This window comes from Mytilus edulis, chromosome 1 (assembly GCF_963676685.1).
Source record: "Mytilus edulis chromosome 1, xbMytEdul2.2, whole genome shotgun sequence".
Lineage (NCBI taxonomy): Eukaryota > Metazoa > Mollusca > Bivalvia > Mytilida > Mytilidae > Mytilus > Mytilus edulis.
Genome location: NC_092344.1, coordinates 111,287,380 through 111,308,518, shown reverse-complemented (window position 1 = coordinate 111,308,518; position 21,139 = coordinate 111,287,380). Strand labels below are relative to the sequence as shown.

The 21,139-nt window shown below is 32.5% G+C and overlaps 1 protein-coding gene across 1 annotated transcript in view; it reads right to left on the bottom strand.

The window, feature by feature from the left end:
- Positions 1-292: 292 nt before the first annotated feature.
- Positions 293-21,139, bottom strand: part of LOC139498878 (cell death abnormality protein 1-like) — a 44,869-nt gene continuing 24,022 nt past the window's right edge. The window contains exons 12-26 of the mRNA XM_071287503.1: positions 20,073-20,214; positions 19,795-19,917; positions 18,878-19,193; positions 18,320-18,507; positions 17,506-17,700; positions 16,286-16,401; positions 14,305-14,783; positions 13,852-14,015; positions 13,411-13,653; positions 11,654-11,785; positions 10,882-11,016; positions 4,747-4,881; positions 3,150-3,261; positions 1,932-2,056; positions 293-861 (exon numbers count right to left, since the gene is read on the bottom strand). Coding sequence (XP_071143604.1) covers positions 353-861; positions 1,932-2,056; positions 3,150-3,261; positions 4,747-4,881; positions 10,882-11,016; positions 11,654-11,785; positions 13,411-13,653; positions 13,852-14,015; positions 14,305-14,783; positions 16,286-16,401; positions 17,506-17,700; positions 18,320-18,507; positions 18,878-19,193; positions 19,795-19,917; positions 20,073-20,214 — 3,114 coding nt within the window. The 3' untranslated portion in view covers positions 293-352. The remainder of the gene's footprint in view (positions 862-1,931; positions 2,057-3,149; positions 3,262-4,746; positions 4,882-10,881; positions 11,017-11,653; positions 11,786-13,410; positions 13,654-13,851; positions 14,016-14,304; positions 14,784-16,285; positions 16,402-17,505; positions 17,701-18,319; positions 18,508-18,877; positions 19,194-19,794; positions 19,918-20,072; positions 20,215-21,139) is intronic.

The following is a 21,139-nucleotide window of genomic DNA, read 5'->3' as shown; positions in this document are numbered from 1 at the left end:
TTTTTAAACATAAGCGATCATCATGTGTATAATTCATAGATGTTTATTTCATTCATTTCGATTTAAACATTTGCATGAAAACTTCTTATCACTTAGTCTCATATGAGTAATATGCATGATGTCAATAGAGAAAAGTTCAGATGGGTTCATATCAATAAGACCGAGATGATATACTGAAGTTCCAAAGCATCTGAAACACATTTCTGGATCAATCATCACCAGGAACGTTTAGATTTAAACATGTGTAAAGAAGGGATGCATAAGAACGAGTTTACTACCAAAAGGGACATTATAATGCAAACTGTTTTAATTTTGATTTGGTAACATACGTATGAACAAAATACCAACAATTTTACAACTGATTGGTGTTTACTACACCGTTATTGTCTACAGTAGTTACAGGTTCTGCTTGATTCATGTCTGGTTTTTCGACTGTTTCATTTCCTTCATTTGATTCCTGGGCTTTTTCACTTGCCTTTGAAGTATTTTCATTCTGGTCATCTAAAGGTAGTTGGTTGTCATTTGCTGAAACACTATCGGCACTTTGTTGGACAGATTGTTCTTTATCTTCCTTACTAGTTTCCTGAACGCCTATTGGTTCAGATTGCTGTCCATCTTTTTCGGGGCTGTCCTCGTTGGTCTTACATTCCTGTATCTCCGAACTGTTGTTAGCTTCAACTTGAATACCACCGTTTTCAGCTGTGCCGACATAAACACCTCCTGGACCGTTGCCATGAATACTCTCCGGACGGAAGTCACTAGCCTTACTTGACCTTGTTGTATCACTCTGCTGTTTGTCATCTTCTTCTTGGTTACCACCTTCACTTTCTATGACAAGTTTTGCGTCCGGGAAGGTTTTATCTACAAAGGGATACTATAATATCAGAATTATCTTCAATATATAAAATTTCAACTTTTTTATATATTAACTCTCTTTCTTTGTGTTTAAACAAATAGCCTTCGGAACCAAATCGTTCCACTTACATATATTATTTATATCTATATTGATTCTCTTTCGTCGTTTTCGTTTTATTTTGACATGGTATTGTCAGTTTGGCTTATGAGTTTAAATATCCCTTACGAATCTTCATTTCTCTTTAAAAGGATCTTGTCAAATAATATATATGACGACATAAAACAACGTTTTCTTTTACTTCTTACTTTTTCATCCTTTTACATCTTTTTTTATCCGTGAAAATTTTCTTGGAGAAATAAATACCATTATCGAATTTATTTATTCTCAAGAACAACGTCCTGCATGTCCTTGGGTTTCGATATATATGAATAATGCATATCATTAATAGGTAACATGATTAGACCACTTTCTAGTAATGTCCTTCATCGGAAATTTTCAACTATGCTTTTAAGGCGTTCTTCACCAGATATAATGACCAGCCTGTACACATGCACTTTTAAAGTTCATAAAGCGTCTTCTGGATCATCATTATGCAAGGATAAACTGGAAGCAATGTTTGTTCCGTAGGGACTTAATCACAATTATCTGGTTTCAGTGCTGATTATGAATTATTTAATTTGTACTAATATTTGCCGAATAATTCGTGCAATATACCATCATATTTTTCATCCGTTCCTTAGCATGGGAAGAAAGTGACGAAAACCGTAAACGCACAATTGATGTTCAATAAAACGATAGTTTTTGACGAATAAAAAACGAATCCAAAAGTGGTCTATAAAAGGTCTGCTTTTCGGTGTGTGAGCTAGTTTTTATGGTCAAAGATAGTTTTCTACCTTCCTTTATTTATTATGACATTTATACTCAAGCATATGTCATTGTTTGTGTCTATTTTTTTTCTTTGGAATGTGTATGGAACAGCTGAAGTAAAGGATACCATATCTATTTTCCAAGCTTTGTATCTTGTATAGGAAAACATATTTGTTTTTGCTAAGATTTGTATCAACATTTGATTTACCAATAGGTGTGACGGCAACTAAAGGTTCCTCTTCTGTATGAACCGCCTGTAGTTCTAATGCAGATATGTTTTTCTGGTCTGACAATTTTTCGTCCATAACATAAGAACCTTCCTGATTCCTTCTCCTGTTGTAAAAATCGGATAATCAATTATGTATGCCAAAGGTATTTCAATCATTTGCATCAAATAACTAAAATAATGTTATATATAAATTCCGTACAATAGGGCTCTTCACGGTTAGTTCGGCCATATTGGATAGGGGGCAGATTTTTTGGAAGGAGGTGGAAATGGTATGAAAGTGTGGGAAATCCTATGTGTGTTTCCAAGCAACAGCTCTGTTTTAATGATGTTTTCCCGTATTTTTCACACCATTTTTACCTCTATTATGAAAATCTGCCCCCTATCCAATATGGCCGAACTAACCGTGAAGAGCCCTATTGTTTGAAATTAACAGTTAACCTAAAATGCAATGAGCCTGGAATAAGATTTTATTTCAAGAAAGGTTTTTTCTTCGAAATATTTATTCAATTTTTGATCAAACATATCTTTTTAAACCAAAAATATGGCATGGGATGATCTGGATTAAAACATGAGATGATTTTCCCCAAATTATTTACAATGACTATATTTTGCGTCTTATTTAGTTTTATTTGAGCCTTCATTCTTGAGGTTCACGCTTTTTTATTACTTGTGCAAAATTCACTGTCCTTTTATTTGTGTGAGACTACCAGACTGATTTTTGGATTCTAACTACAGTATAATCCATTTAACCAATTTTGTAATCGGTTAATGTATCACACATAAATGTAGGGTTATTTACAACTCCCTCAGGCAAAGTTGGCTTTAGATGAATTTGGCTATTTATTTTAGGTATTTTTGACATATAGCTCTTCAACGATTTTCGGTACTTACCCATCTTCGGATTTCAAATGTTTGGCTTTGAGCGTTCCTGATGAAGGTAAATCCAGAAAAGCGCTTCGGACGCAATAAATTATTAAACGTGTTGTTTTCCATTTTTTATAAAGATTTCACGGACACCATCACGAGTTTGTTGACCGTTATGGAATATCAGTTTCACATATGATATCGGATATGTTATGTCATAACTACAATCCCGTCCCCTTTTCACGAATGTGACTTACCGAATTAGACTATTTACCAGGTTTGTTATATGAGCAATATATACCATAAGACATAATGTTAGAAATGTATACGAACCATAATATGCATGCTACTGCTAGTCCAACAACTATCAATATAACAAGTACAATTATCACTGCTATGATGGTTGAGCTGTTGGCATTATCTTGCTTCTGTCCAGACTTTAAAACTGAAATAGAAATATTCAGACAAAAAGTATTATCCTCCTCCTGTCCTTACGATCATACCAAGATAAACATTTTCAAGCAAATGTCATTTTTCTCTGTTTGTTTATTCATATGTCTATTATTTAAAACCAAAGAAAATAATCTAGGCAACTCAAATTATTTATTTACACTTGGTCCACAAACAAGAATTGAAATATATGGGGTAACTTGTTCCTATAAATTATGACGTCCATTATCACTGTACTATTATGCATATTTTAGGGGCCAGCTGAAGGACACCTACGGGTGCGGGAATTCTCGCTGCATTGAAGACCCATTGGTTGCCTTCGGCTGTTGTTTGCTCTGTGGTCGGGTGGTTGTCGCTTTGACATATTCACCATTTCCTTTCTCAATTTTATTAAGGGAATATGTTAACTTTAAGTTAAACTTATATAGACTGTTAATGATTACACTTCATTTTACAGTTATAAAATACTTATAATTTGACTCATTTTTTTATGTAAACATTATATTAATCAAAGTGATTGATAATAAGGTCCTCGAAAATGGGAAACTCCCATGCTAAATTATCGAATGGGATAAAATGGTGTTCTGTGGATACTCCATGCTAAAAAAATATAAGACATTTTTTAACAACCCAAGCCAAAAAAAGACGCAAAGGGATGGTGCTACATTGCACGGTGCGTTATAGACGATCATGGACAAAATTGAAATGCATGTATTGATATTGATAGACAATAGTTTAAGTATTAGCAAAATATTACGAGGAAATACACAAAGCTGGCATTTCACCATCATGCCTGCTGAAGAGGGATCAACATGTATTGTAAGGTCACCGACTGCAAGACTATATACAGTTATATACATGTATTGTATTTATAAAATGTGAGAATATTAAAAGCGAATGCAAGTTTCAACTGTTAAATATTGACACACATAACAGTTTGCTACATACGGATGACAATACAAGACGTTTTTTTTTCACTTCAATCAGTATTACATACTAGCTCAAATTATACCAATTTGTGTCTACACATTAAGGACCATTAAGGTTATCACAAGAGGAAGTGGATTTCTATTTCCATTTCAAATGAGGTTTGTTAAACAAGTCCACTCGATTGGTTATAATCGTTTTAAGTTTACCTATATATTGGAAGGAGCATAGTTGGCAGTGATAAAAGAAATTTCATATTAAACTAGTGACGTATTTCTACAATTTTAGATTAAGTTATGAATTAAACGATTTACAAAAAGGGTCAATAGGCCACGAAGCCCAAGAGAGAAAAAAAACTTCTGTGTGAAATATGACTTCTAGTCACATCGTCAGTGTGTTGAAGTTAAATCAATAGCGTCGTATATGGCTAAAGCTACGCTCCCTTCACCTTACAAAACTGTCTATTTGTAATCGTTCTAGCCGTTACAAAAAAAGCTTTCTGACACTACCGAAAAAAGCACAGCGATAAAATTCATACTTAATCATAAAATACCTTTTTTACAGTCTTTTCCAGTATACGCCGGTGTACATCCGTGAGTGCAGGCCCCAGTGTCAGGATTACACAATTCTTTTTCACAATTAGAACATGAAAGTTTACAGTCTTTGCCATATTTTCCTTGTTCACAATCTAAAGAAGAAAAAGTATTAGATTTAATGTCTGAGCCATGCAAAGAAATTATTGAGTTTATACATTCTCTTTCGTGACACAAATTTAGACTCATTCTTTTAATCTGTTTCAGTCTAGATTGAGGAATACTAGTGTAAATGTAACAAAAAATTTGTTCCGGCTTGACATTTGTTCCAGCGGAACAAATTTCATATGAAATATGTTCCATTGGAACTTATATCACAGAAAATTTGTTCCAGCACTATAAAATTTGTTCCGGAACTAATTTTTTAACTTAATGTAAAATAAGTTCCGGAACAAAAATCACAGCTCCATGAGTTTTGTTCCAATACTAAAATTTGAAGAAAAAAAGTGAAATAAGTTCCTGTGATATTAGTTTTAAACGAAAACATTTTTCAAGAATCACTGAAAATGTTCTGCTCGGACCTATTTTACAGAAAATAAATACCTTTAACCTATTGCACAGCGAAATATTTTCTTGTTACCCTGAAAAATTATAAAGCAAGCTGGATGCTGTACTATGCTTGCATGGGGTACATTTGCAATTAAGGCATGACTGTAGGATGAAGATAAGAAATAAAAGCGATGATAATGTATCATTATTTGTATCTACAATGTATGTTTTATCATTTATGTAGTATTCAACCTCCTTGTTTCCTGCTGATCATGGGTGTTCTAATCATACAATGTACCTATCTATGGTCATTGCTAAGTTTTAAAAGAGTGTGTCTTTTATTTCTGTATGCCTTTAAAATAATTGGTCAGTTACATTGTCCTTTTCAAAGTAATACAAATGTTCAACTTAAACTATAATACTTTTTTTTCAAAATTACTTTTATTATTATTTCTTTATTCTACTCTTTCCTGGTTCATAAGTGTCATTTTCAGTCTTATTAATTGAGAACGTTATTAGATTTTTGATTTACTCAAAAGGATCCAAATTGAATGTTTACACTTATAATTTATTACATTATCAATATAATACATGTTTCTTATAATGATTTTAAATTCACTGATGACAAGTGCTCAGTATATAAGATAACTTGTTTAACTAGTGGAACATATTTCATAGAAGAGGAACTTATTTCACCAGGTGAGGAACAAATCTCACAAATTCAGAACTTATTTCACCAGGTAAGGAACAAATCTCACAATCATGGAACTTATTTCACTAGGCAAGGAACAAATTTCACTAACCCAGAACTTATTTCACCAGGTAAAGTGTGGAACTTATTTCATAGAGATGGAACAAATTATATGAAAATTGTCTGTGAAAAAAGTTCTCCAAGAACATATTTCATGTGAAATTAGTTCCACTGGAACTTTTTTCACAGGAACAAATTTTGGCTCACATAAAGCGCAGTGTAGTTGAATGTCTTTTATACAATTACCACAGAAAAGGGACGTAGATTGTAACGTAGATGATCATTAATTGTAAAGAGGCTTTGTGGAGCTTTTGTCAAATACTTAACGTATTCTATAGAGGCAATTTTGGTTCCAGTACAGTGAAGGAAGACCTACTTTTTCGCCTTTAGTTGAAATCCCAAGGGAACAGACCTGATATTGTACAGGATTTTTTCATTGGTTAGTGTCAAGGAGTGTATGAGTTTCCAGGTGAATGGTCAATAGCTTAGTCGTTTATCAAACAGTTTATGTAATTTAATAATTAACAAACAAAAACGAGGTGCAGTAGACTTTGTCTTCAGAAACTACCATTTACCTATTGGCTGGCATAATCCTTAACTGAATTTATTGGTCCAATTGTCCTTTAAATTAATAGATTTAAGCTCCCGGGATTAATGGCATTCTATTAACGCAATTATAACGTTATCAGTATTTAGATGACCAGCGGTAATTTTTATTCATGGGGTCTAGCACATGTTTTAGTTCTCAATATTGACGCACATTTTTTTTCTTTTGTCTTCATTTAGTTTTTACCGACATATACTCACACACAAAGGTTATACACTAATCCGTAAACTTGAATAGAAGATTTACAATATAACAAATGTTAAGTGTTCCATGTAACATCGTTCTAAATCATAACAATCAGGTATTTATTATTTTATCAGTAATCAAAACCGAGCTTCCAAGTTATCATGAAACTATTTTACATAATCGGATGTGGATACTGGAGATTCCAAAGATCTGTAAGAGTACATACAATCTCTTTCCTCTAGCAATGTCATAAAAATATTCGACTTTTCTACCATTTACACCTCAGTTATTACCTGTACCAAACTAAAAGACAAACTGAAAGAATTGGTTCTGCTTTGTTTCATCAAAAAGAAAACCTAACTTAGATACACGTATCTTTTCTTAGGAATAGATAACTCGTATCATGTAAAAATCCACTTGGATCGGAACAAAAAAAATGCTTGATATCTTGATTGACAACATACTTGTTACGTTTGCATGGTGTGTTTTTTTAACAAACAATTGGTATGTTCTTGGGAACAAACTGTGCTTCTCTTGTTTCTTAATTCATTTTAGGAAAATTCACACAGGAAATTCTAAGGAAGAATGTAAAGAAACTAAATAAATCATTTTTGTAAAGTCATTTTATAAAATTTACTGTTTGCAAAGGTATAAATTATTCTAAATAATAGGGATGTTCTGGTACCTAACAGAAAACCCTGGCCGTTTTTGGCACAAATTTTTTGAACTTTTGGTCCTCAATGCTGTTCAACTTTGTACTTGTTTCGGCTTTCAAACTTTTGTATCTGGGCGTCAGTAGTAAGTCTTGTGTGGGCAAAATGCACTTCTGGCGTATTAAAATTTTAAACTTGTTGCCTTTTGTTAGCTATTATTCGTGTGTTTCTTTGTCAATTATGTTATCCTATTTATTTATATTGTAGTCCTGTAATGGTGTGTTGTCATTGTAATGTTATATTTCACATGGCCATAAATGAGGGAGGTTTGGCATGCCACAAAACCAGGTTCAACCCACCATTTTTTCCTTTAAAAATGTCCTGTACCAAGTCAGGAATATGGCCATTGTTATATTATAGTTCGTTTCTGTGTGTGTTACATTTTAACGTTGTGTTTCCGTTGTGTCGTTTGTTTTCTCTTATTTTTGAGACGTATCCCACATTCATGTATTTGGTTTTGATGTTATATTTGTTATTCTCATAGGATTTTGTCTAATGACTAGTCCGTTTCTGAGTGTGTAATATTTTAATGTTGTGTCGTTGTTCTCCTCTTATATTTAATGCGTTTCCCTCAGTTTTAGTTTGTTACCCCGATTTTGTTTTTTATCCAAACGTTGTGTCGTTTGTTTTCTCTTATTTTTGAGACGTATCCCATATTCATGTATTTGGTTTTGATGTTATATTTGTTATTCTCATAGGATTTTGTCTAATGACTAGTCCGTTTCTGAGTGTGTAATATTTTAATGTTGTGTCGTTGTTCTCCTCTTATATTTAATGCGTTTCCCTCAGTTTTAGTTTGTTACCCCGATTTTGTTTTTTATCCAAACGTTGCGCACGATGTTCTTACAACACGACGTTACACCACCACGATGTCGAAGAGATGTCTATTTACCATGAATTTATTTACATTAAGTTGTGGAATCCGATTAAATAATTTTTACCCTTAATTCACCTTAAAATGTTGTATTGTCGTGAGTAATGAACTTGAAGGAAGGAAAAATGGGACAGAAGTATACGGTTTTCAATAAATAAATTATAACAAAACTTTAATCGCAGGCTGTTAAATTGTATGGTGCATATCATCTGTCATTGTAAATTTTTCATATCGTGATTCAACCCTAATACAAATATATCCGACACTCTGCAAGGAAATAAAAACATATTTACCCTTGATTAATTTGAATTGAATTGTATTAAAAATTTGCTTGACACATAATTTGTCGAAATACAACCATTAAATTAAATTACTATAACCCGATCTTGAAAATTATTTTCCCAGTCATTTGAAGTCGCTTGCTTTTGAAATGTACTAATTTACTCCTGAATCGTCCGTATAATACGGGGTTGCATTAATTTAATGAAACTGTTTTGTCGCTGTTTCCAATAAGTCTTTCAGTTACCTCCGTTTCATGCACCGTGTTTTTTTTTTTATTTTCGACAACCAGCATTTTTTTTTTAAATTTCACCACGCGATTAGTTTTAAGTATCAGGAATATACAATGGAACAAATTTTGCACATGTAACGTCGAAAAAAAAGAGTTTGTTTGGATTTTTCGACGTTTTTCGACGTTTGGACAAAATGGCTACCGTTTTGTAATGTTTCGTAGCATTTTGTTCCTGTAAGACCCAAACATGCAGTTAATAAAAAAAAGAATCTAGACTTTATGAACTATTCGTGTATCTAACTTTTGTTTTGGTAAATTATAAATTACTTATTGAAATATCAGGTAAAAAACCCGCATTAATTGCTTGGACAAATGAAATATCAACTTGGACAAAATGGCTACCGCTTGAAAAACGACTGTGTAGAGATGGTTTTATAGAATCTACAATTTTTGAACTCACCAACAATGAGGCAAATGTTTGTTCTTTCGGTAAATGTTATAATTATCTCACATTTTTTAGACATTTTTAGCTATGTCTACTTATAAAACTACTTTTCAGCCGTTAAGTCAACGAAAAACGTCATTGGACATTTTTCTTATTCCAGCTTAATATGCAGCCGCCGAGTCAAACGAAATTAAAAAAAAGAACGGATTTAATCTAATTGAGAACTGACACACTTCGTTGCTTCTGTCAAGTTTCGGGAAGATCAGAGAATAAGAAATAGGATCACTATACATAAGAGTTAAAACAGTTGTTTAAAAATGGAACGTTGGACATCCGTTTTTTTCACATAGCTTTGTTGTTTTAATCCTCAAATATACTAGATATTACTAAGCATATAACCAAGAACTATATGAACATAAAGGGAAATACATACTGAATTAGTTTTTATAGTGGTTAGTGAAAACTGTTTGTTAACAATTTATTTTGTTTTGCGGATGAAATTTCGAATCTGTTTTAAATCATAGGGGTTGTAGGAACAGCGTGCGTGACGTTCCATTTCATTTATGAGTTTTGAACAGCGGTATACTACTGTTGTCTTTATTTAACTTCACGTTCTGTTAAATAGATAATGCCCTCTTACTAAATATTTTATTTTATGGTGACTTTGTTAAACGTAGTTTATAGTCCATCTTAATTGAAATAGAAGATACAACAAATACAGTTAAGTCTGCCTTATTACAATGATGGTCGATTGATTACAAAACCTTGCGACAAAACAGATGATTTTAGCTTGCCGATTGGAAACTTTACATTTCTATGTCGCTTACAATTCGTGTCATCATATCAGGGTTCACTTTATAGACGGTTGCTGATCACATGGGAGCTTTTAAACCAAGGGTTTCAGGCTGTGATGATGGAATTTTGCCTTTGAAAAAATACTAGTTTTTTTTACCGTTCTCGAAACGAGTTATTGTTCGTTTCTATGATAATAGAGTAATAGTAACTATATTTGACCCTATTTTTTTTAAAATTTAAATCATTATTAATTAATGTTTCCCATTTATGCTATTTTAGTGTTAAGAACGTTAATTCCAAACCGGTTTTTTTCCTTTGGAAAAGTGGGCTCGGCAGGCTTACCTAAATTATGCTTTCATTGTACTTGATAAAGGTTATTCCGTCACACGGTTTGAAATCGGTATATGATACTTTATATTAGTTGAAAAAAATCACTTTTTTCAAATGTAGATCATTTTCAATACTCGCTGTTTTATAATGCTCATTCATATCATCTTACTTACGATTTTTTTTTATATCTTTGTTGCAAACGAATTGAATGTTTTGTCTTAAGGGTTAGAGGTGTATGATCAAATCAAGTTAGTGTTATAATTTAGTAGTCCTAGATGGAGGGGTTCTATCAGTCAATAATGAAAGAAGTGAGGTATAGATACTTGTGCTTGTAACACCAATATCAAGAGGTTCTATCAGTAAAAAATGAAAAAGGTGAGGTTTTGATACTTACGATTGCACATTTCGCCACTATATCCTGCTTCACAGCCAGATTGACATTTTCCATTCACTCCATCACAAGCTTCTTTATTTAAACACATCCCACAGTCTAGCATACAGTTTCTTCCATATTTTCCGCTTTCACATCCTAAAAAGAAATTTCGTCCTTAATCAAATGGCAAGTTAAAAGCTCAAACACATCAAATTGAAAACAACTGTCATATTCCTGTCTTGGTACATGCATTTCCTGATGTAAAAAATGGTGGATAAAACCTGATTATATAGCTAATAATGTATGATAGTCGCATAGAATTAAGTTATAACAATATGTGAGCAAAACAAAATGTGAATTGTATAAGGGATACATAAAATCTTCTCATTGTTTGTTTAATTTCCGAAGCTTTACACGACTAATAAATGATGTTGCAATGTTCATTGACAGATTAAGTCTCCAACTAGCTGCACACTTACCTTATTACAAAACAAGTTGTACTAGAGCTATATTTCTTCCATAGTCTCACAGCAATTAGTTATTACCATGCCTGTCTGATAGTTGTACGTAACTTCAATTTCTAGTCTCATCAGTTATCATTTGTCTTCAGCTTCGTATTTTTTTTTTTTGGCCTTTTTAACATTTTTTTATTCGAGCGTCACTAATGAGTCTTTAGTAGACGAAACGCGCGTCTGGCGCAAATATAAAATTTCAATCCTGGTATCTAGTTTATTACATCTAATATACAGTTGGCCGTAAACTATAATTTTCAGTCTTCCGTTTACAACTTTACCTGTTGCGCAATCTTCCCCTTTATATCCTGCCATGCAGGTACATGAACCGTTCTCGTTATCACATGTATCAGTGTCACAGTTAACACTACAATTCTGTATACAGTTCATTCCATACGTCCCGACTGGGCATTCTTTAATAAAAGATATGAATAAAAGAAGATATGAAATTGACGAGACAATAACAATACAAAAAGAAAGAAACGTAAACGGTTCATCAATGCAAATAAAGTGTCTGTACAATTTATCAAGTCCTATGAAATAATAAAAAAAATCACCAACAAACTGAAATCAAAGGAAAATTCAAAACTAAAAGTTCCTCGTCAAATGGCAAAATCAAAAGATAAAACACACCAAAGGAATGGATAACAACTGCTATTACATATGTTATGTGTCCGAAGCACTTTTGGGGATTAACTCCCAAAATATTTTCATTGATCTTAAACCTATACAGTTCTATGGATTTAAAGGCAATAGTAGTATACCTCTGTTCGAAAATCATAAATCGATTGAGAGATAACAAATCCGGATTACAAACTGAAACCGAGGGAACATATCAACTAAAAGATGGAAAACAACGAAAGAACAGAAACACTGAAGTGCAGCAAAAAACAGATATCATTGATTAAAAACGCAAACCGTGTATATTTAATACAAGGTGAATTGGCGTGTTTTTTTCTTCTTTCAAGAAGTCAGTAGGCGTGGTTTACCTTAATTACAAAGAGTTCGGTTTCTTTACTTATTACTTGTTTATTGTTTTAGAGAAAAACATCATAAAAGAAAAATCACAAAAATACTGAACTCCGAGGAAATTCAAAACGGAAAGTCTCTAATCACACGGCAAAATCAAAAGATCAAACACATCGAACGAATTCCATTATATTGACAACGATGTGTGAAAAAAACCCCAGAGAAAATAGGTAAAAATGTCAATATAGGGTCACAGCATTCAACATTGAGTTATTATCTTAATCATTATAAAAACAAATAAATATGTAAACAAACATTTATCATGGTACAATAACACAATGACGGGATGTATGAGTACAAAGACAATTCATACTAACAAAGAAACACAAAAAGGCATATAGACAACGCATATTAGCAAACATGTCGGATAAGAATACAAAACATGCGCTTATCATAGAACAATAACACAATGACGGGATGTACAGACCCACGTCAAATGGATACCAAAAGAAAATCCAGACTTAAATATTAAAAAGTGATATTCATAAATACAAATCAAAGAATACTATAGCGTCTAAGAGACGACTGAGAGACGTTATTAAATAATAATTGAATGGTCTGTTTTATGTGGTTGTAAAATTATAAATCATAGTTCACATTTAGCCTAAGGTAGTTTTTATGCGAAGAAAAATGTAAACCAAACTAAAATTTAGTAGAAATCAATCCTCATTTTGCACCTAATCACAAATTGATGCAAAATTTCTAAATATTTGGGAAAAATACCTGTTTTAAAATTATTCATTTGGGCAACAAATGTACGTAAAAAAATATTTTTTGGTGGGAAAATGTTTTAAATTTGCTAACAATTTGTATTGTAAAAAAAAAGTCATATGGCTGAAAAAATTTTTTGCAAATTTTAAGTGAGGAAAGTATTATCATAAAAACAAAATATGCTATTTATTTCTATTTATCTTGTGGATGCTAAGCGTAATGTTTGAGTAATTTTTTATCATTTGTTATAATAACATTAAATGATTTTTTTGGATATTACTTTTAAGGAATTACTTACTCTGGTCACATTGTGCTCCTTCGTATCCTATTTTACAGGCGCCATCTGTACAATTCCCATCAATTCCATTGCATCCTCCTTTCTCGCAGTGCTCATTACATTGATTTGTACACCTTTCCCCCCAGAAGCCTTCAACACATCCGGTTAGACATGTTCCCGTAGCAATATTACACTCCAAAGTATTATTACAATGTGTAGGACAGGGATGGTCACAATTTTCGCCATAGTAACCAACCAAACATGCTGAAATAATACCAAGCAGTTATTCTGTTTTTGAAGCAACTATGTTTTCTGGTAATGAACAATACTTGCATAAGTTTATGCCTCATAATTTTGAAAAGGGAAAACTTATGTAGCAAAAAATGCAGAACATCTTATTTGTTTTATCAATGCTATTTGAACACATCTAAAATTCAGTGAAATACAATTGGAAATAATTACCTCTTATATTTTGTATCGTAAGTGGCATCATGTTATGGTGAAAGAGCAACCCATTCCTCATATAGATCACTGCAGAAAATCTGGACAATGATTCAGTGTCATTCCAACACCCAACAGTTGTTGTGCAATTCACGGAATTACTAACGTCATAAAAGGCTGTATACCTAACGAATAAAAAGAAATTACCGATGCAAACTAGTGTCACAGTTTCAACTCAAAACTAATAAGAGTCGTTAGTGTCACAGATGCATCTTTAAATTTGACCTTACTGTTGTTAGATAAAAAAAAAAACTTTCTAGTTACTTGAGTAAAACTACGGCCACTCTTAAAAATATAATGGAAAGTATTGCTGAGCTTTATCATTTTGTTCATATTGATTACAGATGAAATTGATGTAAATTTCAAAATGTAATTATCAAATACTCATTAGAGTGTCATATTCATAAAACATACTTTGATTCTCTACTAGTTGTAGACATTAGCTTTTGTTGTTCTGTATTTATCATGAGCATGGGAGTGGTCTGTGATTTAAAGGTAAAGTATGCTCCACTGTGGCTGCTTAATAAACGTCCAACTGATCGGTATCCCTCCGCTGATCTTGAAAAGTAATTCACTACTATTGTTCCTATTGATGAAGTTCCAGTCCTAATACAATCGGAGCCATCATAACCACATACACGGGAAGTACATTGCGATTGACATTGTCCATCGCCCCATGCCTCAGTGCAATTAACCGAACAAGTCGTGTTGTCTATTTTGTTACAGTCTGATAAGTCATATAGACAATCTTCATTATTACACGTCTGGTCACATCGTCCATTACCGGACAATGACCTGCAGTACCCTTTTTCTTCTTTGCAGCTGTCCCAAGGATCCTTGCTCAAGATACAATCGCCGCCATCAAATTTACATGCCAAATCATTACAGTTTGCCTACAACCATTATAGGTATTATAAGGTTTTTTTTAATATGTTCAAACAATGTAATGAAAGCAAGCTTAATAATTTGTTATTAACCTTAAAATGTTCTTACAAACATAGTACGTAGAATGCTGGTGTTTCTGTATTATCACATATAATGATATGGTTTTTGTTTTTCAAAATATCAAAAAGAAAATGTTGACCTTGTTGTTAGACGCATATTGTTTTTGAAATTTGTTTTTATAGAAATATTTTCTTTGGGATTTTTAAGATTTTGTCATAATCGCCTGCTTCTTCAGTATAAAAAAAAATGCATTACTCAATCGTATATTTTTGAAATGATTTCGATCGCTGAAGACAATATTCTCGTTACACGTCAGTATAATTCAAATTTAAGTTTTCTGTGAAGTGTTTTCTAAATTATTTTTTCTGTTTTTCTTCTTCGTCGTTTTTCATTTTGATTTTAGTAATTACCGATTTTCTTTTGACTATAGTAATTTTCGGTTTTCTTTTTGACGATAGTGATGGTCGTTTTTCCTCAACTTATGTCTTTTTATTTCCCCTTTGGTATCTTCTGCCTCTTTTATCTTAACACACATTGGAAATCTAGCGGGGAACTTGCTTGCATTGGTTGAACACATGTTTAGAATAATGCAACACAGAATAACTATATCTTTTTTTGCATTTGTATGACCTAACGTTGAAGTCTTTTTCATACGTTTATTACATAGATGTTTCATATGATTTTGTTAGTTTGATAGACAGAAAACAATCAGGGGGCATTGCTAAATAAATTATTTTTCAATAAAATAAAAAAAATATATGACTGTACGTGCACTTCATGATAAAGTTACAGCTATGCATTTTATTAGAAACGAAAAGCTTGATTAAACTCCTGATTTCATGATTAGAGTAAAACGTGTACCGATAAGATTTGAATGAAATTAAAAATGAAAATAGAGAATGTGTCTCAGAGACAACAACCAACCAAAGAGAAGACAACAGTCCAAGGCCACAATGGGTATGCCTCTTTTGATTATTTCATAAGATGATTTGTGAGGGCCTCAAGGTAGATTACCGAAATTGTATTACCGAAATTGAGTCACCCTCTTTAAATAAAGTCATTACTTACTTACTTACTTATTGGAGTGTTAAGCAAGCGTGGAAGCACTTCATTCAGGAATGTGTGGATAATGTTGTTGTGCTAATTACTGATTGAAAGTTTATGCAAAAACGTGTTTGATGTGAAATCTACGAAAATATGTAACTATGACTATTAATTATATCGTTTGATATGGATTTATTATTATTCTACCATTTATGTATCTATTACATTTCCTATATAATGAATTCCCAGTGTATTTTTATAAAAAACAAATCCGAACTTCAGCCTCATATTTCTTTTTGAATAAGTCAATTAAGATAAAAACTTTATCGAAATAATTGCTAAAACGACCACATTTATCCTAGAAGCTTATTTAAACGGTCTCTTTCATAGAATGTTTAATACATACGTCACATGTTCCGTCTTGTGCCACTTCTAAACATTTATCAGGAATCAGACAATCACTTAGCGTTTTGTCACAACTCTTTCCAGTGGAATTGTCTGGACAGTGACATACAAAAGATCCTACAAAATTCACCAAATTTGTTATTTTGCTGTGTCTTCAACTTGTGCAAAATAGTTATCAAAAGTACCAGGATTATAATTTTATACGCCAGACGCGCGTTTCGTCTACATAAGACTCATCAGTGACGCTCAGATCAAAATAGTTAAAAAGCGAAACAAATACAAAGTTGAAGAGCATTGAGGACCCAAAATTCCCAAAAGTTGTGCCAAATACGGCTAATGTAATCTACTCCTGGGGTAAGAAAATCCTTAGTTTTTCGAAAAATTCAAAAGTTTTGTAAACAGAAAATTTATAAAAATGACCATATAATTGATATTCATGTCAACACCGAAGTGCTGACTACTGGGCTGGTGATACCCTCGGGGACGAAACGTCCACCAGCAGTGGCATCGACCCAGTGGTGTAAATAGTTATCAAAAGTACCAGGATTATAATTTTATACGCCAGACGCGCGTTTCGTCTACATAAGACTCATCAGTGACGCTCAGATCAAAATAGTTAAAAAGCCAAACAAATACAGAGTTGAAGAGCATTGAGGACCCAAAATTCCCAAAAGTTGTGCCTAATACGGCTAATGTAATCTACTCCTGGGGTAAGAAAATCCTTAGTTTTTCGAAAAATTCAAAAGTTTTGTACATATTACTGTTCATCTATTTCAAAATTTGCAGATTTAAGCAAAGAACAAGATCGATTGTGTGCTGATATTTTGTTCAATCAAATGTGATGGTATGCTCTTAACCTACCCGATGGAACTAGTAAGATTAGTTGTAAAACAATTCCTAGAATTCTACGGTGTTTTATATAGTTTATATAACCAAAACATAGTAGGTATTTTCAAATGTTCAGAAGATGCCATACTATGGAATTTGGCAATGATTTGATTGTTTAATATATGACTAGTTTTATCTGACATTAGGACACTAATGGAGAAATTATTGTCATTCTATTCTTTGATATAAACTTAAACGCAAACTATGAACCAGAAAGGAGGTCTATAGTTGGATATAAAGACAGATCATCATATATATGCATGGCGTTAAATCAAAAATATTGGGCAAAACTATCTTAATTAAAACTGGTATATACGTAATTAAAATTCTTACCTAATATATTTTTGCATGTCCCATTATTGGAACAAGGTGTGTCTTGACATTCATCAATATCATCATTACAGTAGGTCCCAGTCATTCCTGATGGACAGACACACTTAGATTTTTGAGGTGTCGAAGGATCTGAATAGCACAAACCATATACACATTCATTCTGTTTTGTGCAGTCCAATAAACTGCACGTCTTTCCTAAATTATAAATAATTTATAGCATTAATGTTCTATCAACTCCACGCTAGTTAAAACATCTTAGTAACTGGCATCATTCGTCGTGCAATGGAATCTTAGTGTCCACTCCGTAGGTCAAAGGTGAATTAGGAAGATTACTTTTGCTCTTCTATATTTTTGTGATTTAAACAATTTTAAAGCAAGGATTTTAGTGTTACACAATTTTAAAGCAAAGTATTTAGAGTTAAACAATTTTAAAGCAAAAAGTATCAATGCATTTTAAAAAATCAGTATAAATACGCGACAAAACATAAAAGAAAAAGAAAAAAAAATGCCTTTGTTTTAAAGTAAATCACAAAGTTTTCTGAATTATACAATGTTCATCAAAGGTTGAAACAAATAATTTCAGTTCATTGCACTATCAATGTGCCCTTCTTTTCTCTTTTGTAAAGTAAATCAGGATTCCATCCGCAGTTTTAAATGTGGTTTATGTTACTGTATTTTTTTTTATGAAAAGTGTCTCAAAGACACTTTTGTAAAAATTTGAAAACATAACATTTCTATATCGTTCAGATTAAAGGTAATTTAACATACAGCCTTTTAACGGCGTTTATGTTTATAGCCGTAGATTTAGAATCACCTTTAAAATTTGGCTTGCATATGCATTCTGTTTCATTCGAGATGGGATTAGTGGTTATATTTCTTGTTGCGAATTGATCACATTCGCTTAACATGTGATTGTTCTCGCATCGTGGGCCATCATAACCTTTCATACATCTACATTTAGCATATTGGAATTCAAAGCATGTTCCGCCATTTGTACAAAATCTAAAACAAACAAAAAACATAGAAGTAAACACAAGGTGAATGTCATTTGCTTATTACAGCAACTCCAGTTGATGTTCTTCGTCTTGATTCTAGTAGTAACTGAACGGTCCTTAACTATGACCGGTACATTGCATACCCTTCGACAATGTTTAGACGATCTGTTGTCTAACTAAGTGGTTTTCTATAATACAAATCGATAACAGTTTTTTTGTCTTTGAGGTAAAATTTGAGTGAGTAGTCAATCAATTACACATAAAACTTAAGTTGTCCAACAAATACTAACATATTTATGGTGTTTAGCGAAAAATTCCTAATTGGTAAAATCTATGCGAAATATTTCACAAAAATCGTTAGAATCGAATGAACTCACCCCTCTGTGCAATGTATGTTCAGTTTACAATCTTTACCAACACCTCCGTTCGGACATTTGCAATTATAATCATTGTTTTTTCTGGGGATACATTCACCAATAGGACACGGCTGTTCATCACATCGATTTGGATTACAGTCTGTTATATTAGATGGACATATACAGTATGGTTGATTTTCCTTTATTACACACGTTGCGTTATGTTTACACGAAATATTTACATTGCTGTCACATAATGGAAGCATCATACAGGAGAATTGGACATCTTGTGCACATGTACAGTTTCCGTACATACATTCTTCTCCACTGGAACAGTCTGCAAACAGAAGTAAGAGGAAAACGCTAAAATGCTATTGGTATCTGTAGTAGCATTTCCCAAGTCAAGAGCCTGTAATTGATTGATTGTAATTATTCTCTGTAATATTCATTTTTTCCTTCGTTTGTACAAACTCATCAATTAGGACGGTGGATCTGTTGTTTGACCTGTTGACATCGTTGTCAATATCATTGAATTTTATGCAACAGTCAGAGGTTTATCAAGCTAAACAACCAGGATTAATCAACTGTTTTATACGAAAACAAATGCCTGTACCAAAACAGGAAAGACAGTTGTTATCCATTCGTCTGATGAGCCTGAGCTTTTAATTAAAAGGCCATTTGAATTTTCCTTGGAGTTTGGTATTTTGGTGAATTTACTTTTTACGTATTGTCATGTTGGTACCTTATATAAGTTACTATACGATATTGTTTTTTTCCGATTGTTTCATCGTGCATCTATTTACATGTGCTTACATCCACGTCATTCAGTATCTAGTGTAAATTTTTCTCATGGCAGTCATTCCTTATCTCTATTAGAAATTAGACAGTATTTACGATGAAGAGCATAGAACATTGTGATACACATATAGATTACTTACGGCACATGTCAGTAGATTGAGTACAGGTTGTTGTATTGAACCCATCTCTGCACATACACCTTCCACCATCACAATATGTTGGATATGGACAATTACATGAAGTATCAGCCGAACAGCTTACTACTTTGACAAAAGACAAGATAACATAAATAATGTATGAAAAGGAACACTGGCGTACTCATTTCAATATAACTCTTGTCGAAGAATTTGATAGTAACATTTGGATTGATAATCTTTTCGCTAGAGAGTACATTATTGCATTGAAAATAAAAACTTACTTTGAAGAAGTATATATAACGATACATAAACATACAATGTTATATGTAACGCCATGTTGATGATGAGTAAACACTTCCTTATGTAGGAAGTGATTTCAAATTCGGATGTGTACTTAGTCGTGCATACTTGAGATCTGATAAACATTTACAAACTCTTAACTGTTCCCCATATAGGAAAGCATAGATGGAATTTTGGTAATTAGTTATTTCCTTTTTTAAGAGAGAACACGCAAAACCGCATAAAAGGATAGTTAATACCTAGTTGAAAAATTGATGAATGTTAACAAATCGTATCTTTACACAATAATGATAGTTAAACGGATTTATAAATTAGATGATGTATTAACACTTCAATTTTAACTCAATGTCCAAAACCTATTTCACCATACAAATCAATGTGTCAGTTACAAAAGAAATTTTGTGGGATGTATTTACTTTTCAACCTTGTACCTCGCTTTGAATATGTGAACAAATATTCTAACGACTTTGTTAATGTCGATCCTATATATATATAACAAAAAATATTCGGCCTCTTTCCTCCTTAGATAACTTACACAACACTGCTTGATTCATGTAGATTCAATGTAATTACTTTGCAATTAATCAATGCTTATTAAGTCTTTAAGAATGGCGAAAAATTAAAGTTGCAAAAATTATTCTCTTTCACCACAAGTAAATGAATTTCGTTCTGTACTGGTAATTTTGAACTTAACATCATCTTAAAAGTCTGAACATTGAATTATTCAGTCATATTCAGTCCTTCGGTCAACGTCATCCTTAACTGACCATAATTGACACCAAGCGTACTAGCTAAACAGTACTAAACTTATTGTTTAGTCTTTTAAGAGCTGTTCAGATCAAAGTTATCGTTTCAGATCAAAATTAGTTTAAAAGAGGGACGAAAGATACCAGAGGGACAGTCAAACTCATAAATCGAAAATAAACTGACAACGCCATGGCTAAAAATGAAAAGGACAAACAAACAATAGTACACATGACACAATATTGAAAACTAAAGAATAAACAACACGAACCTCACCAAAAACTATGGGTGATCTCAGGTGCTC